The sequence below is a fragment of the Excalfactoria chinensis genome, chromosome 23 (assembly GCF_039878825.1).
Source record: "Excalfactoria chinensis isolate bCotChi1 chromosome 23, bCotChi1.hap2, whole genome shotgun sequence".
Lineage (NCBI taxonomy): Eukaryota > Metazoa > Chordata > Aves > Galliformes > Phasianidae > Excalfactoria > Excalfactoria chinensis.
Genome location: NC_092847.1, coordinates 492280 through 507056, shown reverse-complemented (window position 1 = coordinate 507056; position 14777 = coordinate 492280). Strand labels below are relative to the sequence as shown.

At 51.3% G+C, this 14777-nt stretch overlaps 1 protein-coding gene across 1 annotated transcript in view; it reads left to right on the top strand.

Moving 5' to 3' along the window:
* The first annotated feature begins 2598 nt into the window (after positions 1-2598).
* Positions 2599-14777, top strand: part of PKP1 (plakophilin 1) — a 32763-nt gene continuing 20584 nt past the window's right edge. Inside the window, exons 1-2 of the mRNA XM_072356113.1 lie at positions 2599-2800; positions 8967-9067. Of these exons, the coding sequence (XP_072212214.1) occupies positions 2599-2800; positions 8967-9067 (303 nt within the window). The remainder of the gene's footprint in view (positions 2801-8966; positions 9068-14777) is intronic.

Below are 14777 nucleotides of genomic sequence, written 5' to 3'. Positions count from 1 at the left end.
GAGAAACCTCGCCAGGCTCGGGGAATTCTCAGCTGAGTCACGGCTCAGAAAATGGCCATTTTCCTGGGAGATGCACCACATCCCCGGCTCCGCTCCGTCCGTCCCACCCGCTGAGCAACACCGGGCAGCAGCGAGCCCAGGAGCTGCGATAGCACAGCGGGGCCGCCCATCAGCCTCGGCGGGGATGGCTGCGTTTCCCCGGCGGATTTTGCAGCCGTTCGTTGCCACTTTCAGCTCAGGAGCTCCTGACAAGTTTGAACAGAAAGCCCCGCATCGTTCTGGGAGCAGCATTGGGCCAGCGAACCCTTTGATTGCGATCAGCCAGCTGGCAGGAATCCCAGGCACTCGCACAAAAATGCTTTGAAGCGGCCAGATGCACAAAGGTGTGTCCCTGTGAGCGTGTGGGGCGAGGAGCGGTGATTCACAGCATCGCCATGCGGTGCTCGGGGTGCGCACAACGCAGCGCTGAGCCGCGGCGAAGGGCCGCGTCCCCCTCCGCTCTCCATCTGTTTGTTTCAGGGCTGAGCTCTCCAATATTGTGCCCATCTTTCCCCATAGCCGGCTCAAGTTTGGTTCCTTCTCATCCTCCCCGTATTGCCGCAGTTCCTGCGAGCTCCAGACAGGGAATGTGCTCCGGGCTCTTGTAGATGTAAGCTCTGCTGCACTGGGTTTGCTGGGATGACACTCACCGTGCCCTGCTAAGTAAGCATCCCCGGCTCGTGATTCAGAGCAGAAGCAGCACAGAGGTGCAGCAAACTCCTTTATTTAAGTACCTTTTGCTCTTTCAGAGTCGGGTTTGGGATCTCTTGCAGAATCCTGGGAGATTCTCTCCCTTGGGCTAAACGATGCAAACTCACCCTGAAGAAACCATTGTTTCTTGAAAGCCTTTCTAAGCTCCCCATGCCTGTCCCCGGCCCTGCAGCCCAGCTCAGCAGTTTGGGCAGGTTATGAAACAGGGCAGATGCCGGAGCAGCATTTCTATGATCCACCAGCAAATGATGGGATGCGGTGCCTGCTTTGCTCTCCCGTGCAGGGATGGGCCGAGGGGGAAATGACATTACAGGTTTGCAAGAGCTGGGCACTTTGTTGTACAGAAGCCACTTGACGCTGACAGCCCGTCATTGATTTGCGAAAGCATCGCTTGGCATCGATAATGAGCTTTCAGGAGACAAAAGGAGGCTGCAGGAAAGCAACAACACTCAGCTATTGCTTTGCCATTCCCTATCGGGAGTGGAAGGGCAGAGAGTTTTCCCTACAGGGTGAAAACAAACATGGGAGCAGCAGAAAGTCTTTCTCGCGCCACTTGGACATTGGCCACGTGGTCTTGGGCATGGTCTAAAGACAAGGCTGTGTGAAAGGAGTTGGGACCCCGGGGGTTTAGAACTAGCAATGATTCAGCTCTTGGTGCCCTTGTTCTGAGTCTCAATGAGGGATTCAGCATCTGTGAGCTGACAGCACCGGGCCTGTAGGTGCTGCTCCCTCGAGTGATGATTGTTGGGGTTTCCTCTAGTGGGGACTCTCTCCATGGCAGTGCACAGGAATCTGCTCTTCCTGTCCCGTGCTGAGGGGTCCCAAGAAGCCTCAGCCCCAAGTGTCCTCCCCTTGGCTTCCTTCCTCTCTCATTGCCAATGGCTTGGCAGCACTGCTGTGACCTGAAATCCCACCAACGCTGAGGGGTTTGACTCCCCGCAAAGGACTCTGCAGCAATGAGAAACCTCTCAGAGCCAAAACTCAATGTGTGAATCCTCATCTTGCTGCGTCCCTTTATATTCTTGAAAAAAGTCCTCACTTCTTCCATGCTGTCCCAAGACACTTGCATAGATGGCCGCAGTGCTTTGCATGGGGGCTATCCTGACTCATCCATGGGGGAAAGCCAGGCTGTAAAGTGGTCACAACCAATGGCATGACTCCTGTTGGGAAGGGGTCTCATCAGCTGGCTGTGGGGGTCCATAAGAGGGACCCATGAGATGCCGTGCAGATCCTGGGCTCTGGAGGCTGGGTTTGCAGCTGTGCAGGTAGAGGATGAAGAGTTGGACAAACCAAGTTGGGAGCATCACCCAGATCCCACATTGGAACAGGGCATGGCATGCAGCACTGCTCTGCTGACCCACAGTGCTGCCTCCCAGCATGGCCACAGTCAGCACTGGGACACCATTTCAACCCAACTTACACCAAGAGGAATAATGCCACGAGCAAGCAGCGTGGGAGACCCTCCATCCCACCACCCCACACAGCAGCACCCACCCCTCTCCCACCCCTCACCCCCTTTTCCCTTCAGGACTCCCCCATCCTGGGGGGCAGAGCTGGGGGTGAGGGCAGCAGAGCTGTGTGCCCTGCAGGGCCGTGAGCGGCGGCGGCAGCGGGGAGCGCGTGGGTGTGTGCAGGCAGGGCTGTATATCCAGTCTGGCAGAGGGTGTGCCTGCTCACACGGCGGGGAGCTGAGCTGGGAGAAGGAGCCCTGAGACACGCTGGGCTTGGGGACGTATGGCAAGGAGGGGTTCGGGAGATTAACCCCAAAACGAGAGGCGGTCGCTGTGGCATTGCGTGGTGCGCGTGGTCAGGTGCAGAGCAGCTCCCCGTCCCCTGTGGTTTGCAGCCATGCTTCACTCTCCGTTGAAAACAGCGTTGGCATATGAGTGCTTCCAAGACCAGGCCAGCTCCACGCTGGCCCTGCCCTCGGATCACAAGCTGAAAACGAAGGGCACGGGAAAACAGCGGGTCCAGGAGCAAGTGATGATGACGGTGAAGAGGCAGAAGCAGAAGTCGTCGGTGTCATCGAGCGTGGGGCAATCCAACCGAGGTACCGTCCCCTCTGGGGTCAGGGCAGCCGCTGTGGGTGTCACTGCTGTGAGCTTGTGTCGGGTTTGGTTCATGGGGGACAAAGAGTGGGGTACTTAGGCTGGAGGACGCTGGGGTCTCTTGCAGAGGATGGAAGAACTGTGGTACAATGTGCAGATGGATGCAGTGTCTGAATACGGTGGGGCTGAACTGCTCCATGTCCCCACGGCTCTGGGATGTGTCAGTATGCTGCTCCTATCCCTGTTCTCCCCAGCTTCAAAGCTGGAGCAGCTGCCTACAGCTCTGCTTACTGCTCCTCCGCAAGCATCCTGTCCTGCAGCTTTGCCCCTCCTCTGTGCAGCCAGAGCTCCCAGCATCATGGATCTGCCTGCATACAGGTCACTGATCTGAGCTTGGGATGTGCTTCCAGAGCTCCCGGTATGTCCCCATTTGCAGGTTGGCAGTGATGCAGTGGGGGATGCTCTGCAGCCCCCTCTGTTCTGAGATAGCCAGATCAGGGTGCAGACACCACACATCTGCTCACCTTTGTGCACAGGGCTTGTGCAACTGCTCGGCTGTGTCCTGGAACCAGGTTTCCTACAGGAACACCTCTCTGTGTCTCAAAGCTTGGGAAAGGATTTCCTTCACTATTCTCGCATCTGGAGAAAGCTGACTTGGAGGTTAGCCCAACTTTCACCAGTCGAGAGCTGCAAACTCAGATGGGCACAGCAGCACAAATCCCCCCTGACTCAGAGCTGCTTTCACCAGCAGCTGCAGTGAGCTCACTGCTCCAGCTGGGGCAATGGGAAGAGCAAAGCCTTGGGGTATAGGAGCAGCTGGAGCCGAGTCCTTCAGCTCACCCAGGACACGGGGATGTGTTTGCAGATAATCCCAGTGAGCTGGGGATGATGAGTTGGCAGCAGGAGGATCAAGAGGCAGAACTCAGCACTGGGGAGGTGCCACACTCCGGACACATTTGGGGCTGGTTTGCCAAGGCAGTGTTCCCATAGGAGCCCTCCTGGGTGCATGCATTGAGATTGCAGTCATAGAGGGAATAGGGAAGCTCTGCGGGGCATCTCCTGCTGCTGCCCTTGGGAAGAAGGACAGAAGGCAGAGGAGGATTGTTCTGTTTGGAGAGGAGCTCAGGTGAAAACTATGGGAAAGAAATAAAGCAAAGCAAATCCCCAAGCTGCCCATCTCTGCTCGACAAGCTCGACATAAATCCCTCCTCCAGACACTTTTGGGAAGGTCTGGGAATGGGAACTGCGTGGAAATGTGCTGCTCTGGTGTCTGCGTCCCAGGGAAGCTGAGTCACATCCCACTCCCAGCAGCTGCCTCCATTCCCACCACAGGTCCAGGTGCCCTCCTGGTGCCACACAGGTGCCTCAACCTGGAAGCTGCAGTGCCAGAGGGGCTCCCAGAAGGACAAGGAGTTCCCAGTTATTTCTATTCATTCTTTTGGAGGGTTGTGCTGAGCTTTCAGAGCACAGCATTGACCAGTGTTGGTTTTTGCTGCTGCTGGTTCTGAGGCCAGCTGAGCAGATGTAGGGAGAAGAGTTAATGTTCCTTATAAAGAGCCGCAAGGATCTGTTAGCAGTTCTGGTCATCTGTGTCCAAATGCTCCTCCAGCATCAGCTACATGCATCCACATGTGATTCCTCAGAGATGCTTCCTGCATAAGATGGTGTACTGGCAAAACATCCTGATAAACCTTGGAGTGCTGTTTGTTCTGCATGTCTCTGGTTGGGTATCAACCCAGGTCACTGCGTTTTGAGATGTGGTCCGAGCAGGAGAACAGAGCAGAACCTTCTGCTGCTTCAGGAATGCATGCAGCCGTGTCTGTAGGGTGGGGAGCACAGGCATGCATCCCACTGCATGCAGCAGAGGTGGGAGGCATTGCATACCATAGTTGGTGTTCCTATGGAGCAGATGTTCCCTTAACATCCTGCTATCAGTACTATAAAAGCCATTCGCTAACTGCAGAACAAGGAGTTGTGGTCGTTGTCTGAAGGTCCTGCTGTCACCCATTGCATGCACAACCATAGGGCATGGGCACAGCCCCAGCAGGGCAACGTGACCCAAACTGGTGTGTGCTGAGCTTTTGCTCTGTGTCTGGGAATAATGCAGATTACCAGGGGAAAATGAATGTGATGTCACGGCAGGGGAAAAGGGCAAACCAAGCTGAACTGAGTCCTCCTGGCCATCTCAACCTAATGGGGTCATTATGTTGATGTGCACAAAGAGGGCTTTGCAGACATGAAGCGTTGGGAAGACTTCTGTCACCTTCCCCCACTGCGGGATGATTCAGTGAAAGCTCTTCCACCAACCTTTCTGATTATTGAGCAAAGCCAAAAAATCCAACCCTTCAGCTCATAGGCCAGAAGGCAAAAACACCATCTGGTCACTCCTGCATGAATCTCAGCTTCTGGGGTTCCTCCAACACTTCTCTCCTAGGAGGCATCGTGCTTTGTGCTTCCCACAGGCCCTCTTACTACTTTTTTCCTATGTTTAATCATCCTCATTGTTTTAAAGCTGTGCATGGTTTATTATTGAACCTGTCTAGCCTGCACTACCAGTGACGGGTTCTTGTCTTGCCTTTCCCTGCCACTGATTAATGTTTATTAATGCGCCTCCATTGCCACAAAGCTCCCTGTTAACTTCATGCGTCCGGCTGAAATCTTCTGCTGCTGCGCTCAACAAGCGGCTCTTCTGACATAACTCTTCTCCTCACCATCAGTCTTTCAGCTTTAAAAGGGTATCAAGTCACCTTTGGAGGATGCAAATAACCCATCAAGAGGGTCCTAAAGCTCAGGCACAGCGTGTTGTAGCAAGGTCTTACTTTGTGATGATCACTAATGGGTGACTGATGACAGAGAGAAGGGCACAGCTGGCATGTAGTGGTGTTCACAGCACTTAAGTGAAAGCTCTTCAAGGCATAGAATGGTTGGGTTGGAAGGGTCCTTACAGCCCCCCCAGCCCTACCCCTGCCATGGGTTGTCTGCCCCACCAGCTCAGGTTGCCCCCATTTATGGCCTTGAGTACATCCAGGGTTGGGGCACTCACAGCTCTCTAGGCAACCTCTTGCATCCCCTAGCTGCTGTGGTTAGTTTTTATGCCCATGAGCACTCTCCCTGATTTCATGGAGGTTTTAGATTGACCAGTTTTCTCTGGAGACTGTTTGCTTAATCCCAAAGTCGCAGGACTGAGGACCATCTCATGTGGTCTTCCTCCTTGAGGCAGCTGAGATGAGGAATTGCCCTTCTCCCCCCTCGGGTTGCTTGCACACATCCCTGCTGTCCCTCAGGAAGAATCAGGCAGAGAGCTGTGTAAACTTGCAGGACAAAGCAAAGCCACCTCCACCATAAAATCATTGGGTTCTACCCAGCCTTCAGACCAAGCAACAAATCACAGTGCTGCGGTGGCAGAGAAGCACCTTCTCCAACCAGCAAGGCAGCTTTGAACGTTTGAGGTTTTTATAATTATATATTTACAAGCTCTTGTATACAAGTTCGTGGAGGTGAAGGCAACTCTTCAGCAACTTTGGGCTTCTCAATGCCAGTAAGACGTTGAGGGCCTGGAGAGTGTCTAGAGAAGGGCAGTGAAGCTGTGATGGGTCTGCAGCACAATGGGGTCTTATAGGGACAGGGAATTGGGATGGTTCATTCTGGAGGGGGCTTAGGGGAGACCTCATCACTCCCTGCAGCTCCTGAGAGGAGGTTGGGGTGGAGGGATCAGCTTCTGCTCCAGGTTAACAGTGACAGGCTGAGAGGTGATGGCCTCAAGTTGTGCCAGGGGAAGATCAGGTTGTGGAATGGGAGACATTTCTTCTCTAAGGGAGTGGTAATGCACTGCCATGGGATGCCTGGGGTGGTGGTGGGGTCACCATCCCTGGAGGGGTTCAGGAATGTAGCTGTACACTGCCGTGTAGATGTGGCAACATGGTGTAGTGGGCATGGTTGCGATGGGTTGATGGTTGGGCTTGATGAACTTAGACCTCCTTTCCAGCCTTAATGATTCTACAATTCTCTATGATTCTCTCTTAAAACAAGTGCCAAAATTGGCTTATCTGTGGTGTCTTCTTGCTCAACTCCAAGTCTACAGTGCTGTGCATGGCAGGAATGGATGCTGGGAAGAACAGCAATGTCCCGGCTAGGATTGGTCAGATTAACCCATGAGTCACACCCAGAAACGCTTTCTTCCATTTAAGGAAGCTGTTGACTCACAAACAGTGTCCGGAAATTCCAGCCTGCAGATACATTATGTTTGCACAGACTGGGAGAAGGACTGTAAGAACTAATTCCCAGGAAACTGTTATGGGATTGCTCTCACAACTCCCATTGTCAGCTCTGTCCTCCGCTGAGTCACCTGGCCCAGATTTCCCATCCCAAGCCCTGCCAAAATCCAACCCTGCACTCCTCCAGTGCTTGGTGGGATGTCATGGGGTGCTATCCAGCCAATGCATTTACCTCCCTTTGCATGTTGGTGGCCATCTCCTTCATGACAAGTCCCATGCAACTTAATATATAGGAAGCAATCGGGGCTAGAATGATAATAATGGGCATCCTGGAACAATGCTCTGTGAATGCTCTAATGTCTGTAAACATGGTTAAAAATGAGATCCTGCCATTTTCTGCACAAGGATATGCCTGTGCAACTGCTCTACTGTTGCCTGTTCTGCATTCCTTGAGGTTCTTCAGATGCTGCCATCCATGTGGTGCTGCTCCCATTGCATTGACGACAGAAAGAAAAGCTCATTACTGTGACTATGGGGACAACCTTCCTGAGAAAATGCAAGGATTTTTAGCCACGTACCAAATCAACATAACAGGTTCTGGATGCCTCAGGCACAGCAATAAACAAGATACGTTCTACGGGTCGCTGGCTGTAGGAGACCTGAGTGGCTTCAGGGCCCTTGTGGTAGAGCTCATCCAGTTTATCCAAGAGATGAGCCTTATCAAACGATCAGAAAGATTAGGATATTTCTGACATTACCCACCAGTTTAGGTGCATAACTTGAGACAGGTAAGTCCTGATTCTGTAGCTTGTTAGATATTCAGAGCTTTCCCTGGAAGATAATTGAAGTGTAGGGTTTGCACTTCCTCGTAACGGGACTTGGGATGCCACAATTATTGAGCAGTTTTGAAAATGAAATTCAAATGACCTTGAACTCTTTTGGACCATCTGAAGGGTGTTAAGGTGTAATGGAAATGCTAAGCCATGGCTTGAAACAGTGATGGAGCACCTGGTGGGAAGGGAGGGCCAAGCAGGAGAGCTCAGGTGCATGCAATGTATGTGAGTGACCAGAAGGGGTGGATCCTGGGTCCACCTCTTCCTAGACCTCATTTAAAGGTTGGCAATGGAGATAAGAGTGTTTTCTTGGAGATCTCTGTATATCTGATGCCTTCTGAATGTAAGCAGCTGCTTTCATTTTTCTCTGTGTCCATGGCTGTTGCAGTTGAGCAAATTCTTACTTGCTGCAATGTAGAACCTTGTTGCTCTGCTGTCATTGCTGCATTTACCATTGCACTGCATAAGGGAATTGCAGCTTAGGAAGAGGATGAATTGCATCTTCTTTTCTTGCAGTGCTGAACATATCCTGTGTTTGTGATGATGGAGTCTAACTCACTTCTGTGAAGGCACAGTATAAATGGTGTGATCTGTTAGTGTGGGGATGAAGATTAAAGGTGGGGTGACTGCCCTAGGGACACCCAAGGCCAGGCTGGATGGGGCTCTGAGGGCTGTTGGAGCTCTGGGTGTCCCTGTGCATTGCAGAAAGTGGGACCATGTGGCCTTTCAATGCCTTTTCCAACTCAAGCCATTCTGGGATTCCAAAACAGCATCCTGTTCTCTTGTAAGACCTGAGATACTGGCTGAGATTTTGACCCACTCTGCTCTTGCCCACGGTAGCTCTTATGGCACTTGGTCTTTTCTGCTGAAGACCTTCAGGTACCACTTGCAGTCTGGGGTTGGAGTTTCTAGGAGCTCTTCTGGAACAAACATCTTCTTTGGGTTGCCTGCAATGGGCTCAACTTACTGACTTTCTGTTTTGTGCTTCTTATAGGTTTTCTAACTCTGTTATTCTTCAGTATCTACATATATAAGTTGAAAGGATCAAAATTCACTGCAAGGAAAAACTGGGATGGTCTGCTGCTTCCCACTCCTACTGACAGTGCTTTTTCCATTTACAGGTTCCATGTACGACTGTGTAGCTGATGGTTATGGCTACGGGACGTCCCGGGGTAGTTATTACACCAAAACCCAAATGGGAAACAGCAGCTGGGGATATCCGGTAAGATGCTTTTATCTGGGGACTGTGGCATCCTCTTGAGATAACCTGTACAGAAAGCATCCTCTAGCAGGAGTTGGGTGGGAAGGCCATGGCACTTCAGAAGTTGCTCTGAGAGAGGTCATGCATGGCTATGGCTGTTCCAGCACAGATTTCAGTGCAGAGGAGAAGGTCCATAGACTGAAGCAAATATCAATCAGGTCCTGATGCTGATGTTGTATGTGGCTGGGAATTTTACTGTGGATGAGTTTTAGTTTGCTCTCAGGGATTAATATGCCAACAGCACATAATGTTTGTAGCTGCCTGAAGGCCATGGGTTCAGACTCACACCTCAGTTAAGAGGTCTCACGTTGAGATGTGCTCATCTTGGAGTGCATCCATGGTGCAATTCCAACTTATGTGCACAGAAACTGAACAAAATCAGCCCAGCTGACTGGGGATATCAGGGAGTTTGCATCATAACTGTGTTGCTGTTCCTACAATGTATCACAGAATCCTTAAGGTTGGAGGATCTGAGATCCCCTGAGTCCAACTCCTCTGTGCCCACTGACCACATCCCTCAGTGCCACATCTCCAGGGGTGATGACCCCACCACCTCCCTGGGCAGCCAGTGCCAAGGCTGCTGTGGACATCCATAAGGTGTTCTTTGAAACTGGAAGGGAGGTGCTTTGCTTCTCCCAGAGAACATGTTATATTACAGACTGTCAGAAAACACAGGTGTAAGACTGTGCTTGTCTGTGCAGTCGGAGATTACATGTCTTATAGAGGTCCTGGTGTCAGCCTTGGTGGCACTCAGTTGCACTGGGAAGATCTCTGAGGCACTTGTGTCTCTTGGGGCTGTGTGTGCTGGTGTTGCCCCTCACCTGGGCTCTGTATTCTGCTCATCCCTGGTTTTCATCAGCTGTAAAGTAAAGAGGTGCAATTCCCAGATCTGGCATTTGAATCCAGGAAAAATAAAGGGCTCCTTTCAACAACTGTGGGGTTGCAAAGGAGCTCCCCGCCAACCATCAAAGGTTTGAACCAGGAAAGGTGCTTATGTTGGCTTCAAGCACAGAGACAGAGGGCTGCAGTGTTTCCTGCTCGCTGCCAGATCCTCTGCCTGTTTACAGCATCAGCATTCCTCAGCTTCACAAAGGTTCGTCTGTCATCTGCTTTAATGGCCGTGGTGCACTTGTTTGCTTCCAGGCAGTGATAATGTCACCCGCTGGGTTTGGTGCCAATGCATGCTCAGTGGGAAGGACTGGGAGCACTGGCATGCCTTTGAAATCTTTATTTACGCTGTCTGTCAGCTGTTTCAAAGTCCTTTGCTGAGCTGTTTAAATCTCAGACAGTGATATTTCAGCCTGGTGTGAGGCTGAGTGTGTCCATGATGGGTAAGAGCAGAGCACCACTGGGCACGGACCCCCCCCCCCCCCCCGTGATCAATGTCCTTTCCCAGGGAGTTTTCTGAACCCTCAGCAATGTGTATCTCAAGCCAGAGGTGGAACCTCAGAGCTTCACAAGTCTATTATTTCTAGTGTTTAAACAGTTTATTGCTGTTTGTCTGTTGTGGCTCCTGCAAGATGTGCATTAGGTGGGGCTTTGGGTCCAGCACCAGTGGCTGCTGTGCTGATGGACGTCTCATGTGGTCATTACACAGACTGGAGCCTCCAACAGACACCACAGAGCACACTGCACAGAGCAGTTTGGTCACTTCTGGTTCGCCACAGACTTCTGCAGCTCATGGCTTTTCTCTGAAGGGCTCTTCTGCATTGATGGTCTGGGAGGGTCTCTCTCCAGAAACATGGGTCTCATCAGCCTTGTGTTCTTGAAGCTTTTGGTAAAGGTCTTCGGGATATGGGAAAGAAGTTGGAGCAGGACTTGTGAAGGATTCACAGTGAAATGACTCTTACAAAACCTGGTCTATCTGAAAATCAGCCATTTTGTCTTAACAAGTTGTCTAGACTCCTCCCAGAGCCAACAGAGAGGCATGGCAGTGATTCATCTGCTCTATCTTGGAGATCTGTCAGGTCAGGATGAGTCAGCCCTCTGGATGTTATCTCCTTCCATGGTCGGAGCAGCCACCTAACAGGACTGCAGTTAGGGGCCATGAATCCCAGGTGCCATTGGCACAAGGGAACATATAACCTCCAGCCTAAATCTGCTTAACATGCTGAGCAGACACCGTGCTCCCCTGTCACACTGAGGAACCTCTGCTTTGCTTCTTCTGGAGGTATATTATAGGATCACATGCCCAGCCTCCAGCTTAGGTTGACTTCATATGGACTTAGGACTTATTTGAAATCAGGCAGGATTTTTATGAGCATTTCCTATCTGTAATTCCTGGCTCATCGGGGGGAAGGGGATAAAGCAAATCTATTTCTGAAGACAAAGCTGCATTTCCTTCCTAGTGCTGGGAATGCTTCTAAGAAGCCCTAAAGGCCTTTGAAATGGACGGGCAAATTCGGGCATTTCAGGGAAGCAACCCAGTAGAGCAGTCAGGGAAATGACTCTTAATACTTCTGGAATTTGGGAAGTGTAACAGGCAATGTGTCCGTGCTGCTGCTTCAAAGAGCTGCAGCTTAAGACACTGCTTTTATCAGTGCATTGCTTCAGATGGTGACTGTAAATGACAGCCTCATAGCAAGGAGATATGCCATCTACCCTGTCTCACCCACAGCTCTTAAATGCTGTTATTCCCAACTTACTGCTTTTGTCTGGTTTTCTATCTTGCTGGAAATCTCAAGCTTTTGCTTCTGAGTTTTCTTCCCTTATTGAGCTGCTGGTGTCTCAGTATTTGAGCAAAAGGGATGATAGACCTGGAGGGAAGAGCTTCCTAAAGCTGATGGCAACAATCTGGACTGGACTGGGTAGAACCTTTGATTTACCCACAGTTAGAGGTCATTTTCTGCTGATTCTAATGGTGGAGTGCCTTGATGCACCACAGGATCACAGCACTGCAATATAACAGTCTGGGTAATAGAGCTGGACCCAGCACGTGCTGCACAGTTTCTTTGTCTCATGTGTCAGGGATTGTCTCAGCCTTCAGTCCCATTTTATAGAGTTATAGGGCTATGGGGTTCGGGAAGAACCTCGGAGATCCCTAAGTCCACCCCATCCCCACCATGCCCACTGACCAGGTCCCTCAGTGCCACGTTTCCATGTTCCTTGAGCACCTTTTGGAATGGGGACTCTGCCATCTCCCTGGGCAGCCTCATTTTGCCCTGTGTTGGTGGTGGGATGCAGCAGTGGGCACACCAGTGGCTGCAGACTAATGTATTAAGAGACATTTTTGTGGTGACTTTGGGTCTGGTACCATTGAGCTCATCAGACCCTTGGAGACCTTCATCACCAAGCTGATAACACAAGTTGTGAGTGGCTGCCTGCTCCCAGTGCCATCAGTGCAGGATCTGTGCCAGGGCATGGTGGTGTAAGGCCAGAGCACTGCATGAGGACCCCAAAAATGGGGTCTGTTCAGCACTGGGCTCAAAGCTGCTGTCAGTCTGGTGGCCCATGAGTTGCAGCAAGTGTGCTGGCACAGCTTTGGTGGTGTTTAGCCAGAGCCTGAGGAGGGGAACTCCATAGAAAAGCCTAAGGTGGAGCCAGGATCATGCCATTGTACTGCACATCATTGCTTGGTCAGACCCTGCTTTCCCTGTAAGGTTTTGCAAGAGGCTTTGTGCTTTGGAGGAGCTATCTGCACCATCAGAAGCGAAAGCGGAGCTGCGTAAAGAACCAGATGAAAAGGCAGCATTCGGGAGAGGCGGGGAAGAGCCGTTTCAGAAATGGATTAACAATATATTTGCTGGTTTTGCAATTTTTTTTTCCCCCTTTCTCCCTGCAGTGGAGCACAGAACAGGCAGCAGCGAAAGCGTTTCGCAAGGGAGCATCAGGAGCTTTCCCCACCCATCATTCAGGGTGGGACGCGGTCATGTTGCATCGCCTGTGCTTTGCCCTGCAGCCTGGGAGAAGCCTGCTCCTGACGTGTTTATTCGGAGTCCTTTACTTCTCTCTGTCTGCAGCTCTAGAAACAAACAAATTGCAAGGGAAAGAATTAGAGCTGGGTAATGAACTGATCGCGTCCTCAGATGCAGGAGTCAGAAACACCCAGTTATCTGGGAGGGAAGGAGTGCTGAGATCTGAGCACGGTGCAAACCTTCCTCTGTGCTCCTCAAACAGAGGAAGGAAAAAAGACAGAGAAGAGCCCAACAAAACCATTTTGACTTTCTCTCCAGCTCCGTTTCTTTTGTCTGGTTGGGATAAGAGGTTAGAGATACCTATTCACCTGGTGGGAGTGCTGGAGGTTGCAGTTATTGTTCCTTAAGAGGTCAGATAATTTAGTCCCAGTGCTCCACACGCATTTGCTAATTTTGAAGCAGGTCTTTGCTGCTGGCAGTGAGGGGAAGCACTTAATGCTCAGGCCTGATAAGAGCACCTGTGTGCTATCAGTGCTCATCTTTGCTCCCTTTCCTCCCCGTGCCTCCCCTCCTAGTTTTAATATGAATGAATAGCTCTCCAGGCTTGGCCTCAAAGACACAGGCTCCTTTAGAAAAAGGGAGATGAGCATGCTCACATCTGGGACACTGCATGTGAGCATCCCATATCCTTGAAGAGACCTGGGGAGGAGACATGGTGACAATCCCTGCTCTTCTGAGGTGGTTTCTAACTCCTGCAGGGTGGATGGGATGATGGGATCACTGTGTGCTGCTCCCAACCCTCTCTGGGGGAACTCCTGCCCTTCTGCACTGTTTCTCCCCACTGCTAAGGGTGCGAGGTGTGGAGCTGACCCACCCCCAGGCACATACCTACCACTAATGGGATGTGGGGTGTCAGGAATTCTGGGTGGCTGAGGGGGTTTAAAGGGTGAGAGTGATGATCTCCTTTCACTAATGCCATTCTGCATAGGGAGAGCTCACTCTGCACACACACAGCAGAAGTCTGGAGGTGGTGCCAAGCAGCTCTTCCAACCACATCTGTGTGGTGGCATCACCTTCACCTTCAGAGGTGACATCTCCTCTCCAGACAGCAGTGTCTCACTCCTGCTTTGCTCTGCTCCCTATCTCCCTGATTGCTGCGTCCAACAAATAGATAACATGAGGAACTCTGTCCCCTTGCTGCCTTTGCTCTGAGGTGAAGGTGGCTTTCCTTGGGGAGCATCTTCTGTGTGGGCATGGCTCTGCTCCTAAGGCACAGAGGTGGCATTCTGCCGAGATCAAGAAGCAATGGGGCTGGATGTGAGTTTATAGGGATTGTTTGGCAAGCAGTTCCAAAATCCACTGGAGCTGGCAGGAGGTTCCTCATCGATTTTGGAGCTTTGGATCAGTCTCCTGCTGCAAAGAGGGATTCTAAGATACCAATTAGGTCCGTGCCACTTGAAAGAGATTAAAATGGGCTCAGCCAAGCATCGGGTAGCATCAGCAATAAAAGTCATGCACTGACTTTGGTAATGAGCTTCACATCACACGGGAACTATTTTCCCATGAGTTTGCAAAAGGCCTCCCCGCCCTGCCAGGACCTGCACTGACTTGCTGCTCAGGGCTCCCTGTGTTGCAGAAAGACTTTCCAAACAGGCAGCAGCTTTGCTGCGCCCTTCCCAGGACTGGCAGGAAGGAGAACAATGTTCTGCTCTGCTCTGAAACGCAGCAGGAAATAAAGGAGAGCTGATTCCCACCTATAAACACGGACGTGCTCACACCTTCCCTCGCCTGCTCTGCTGGTGGAGATCCCATCCAAA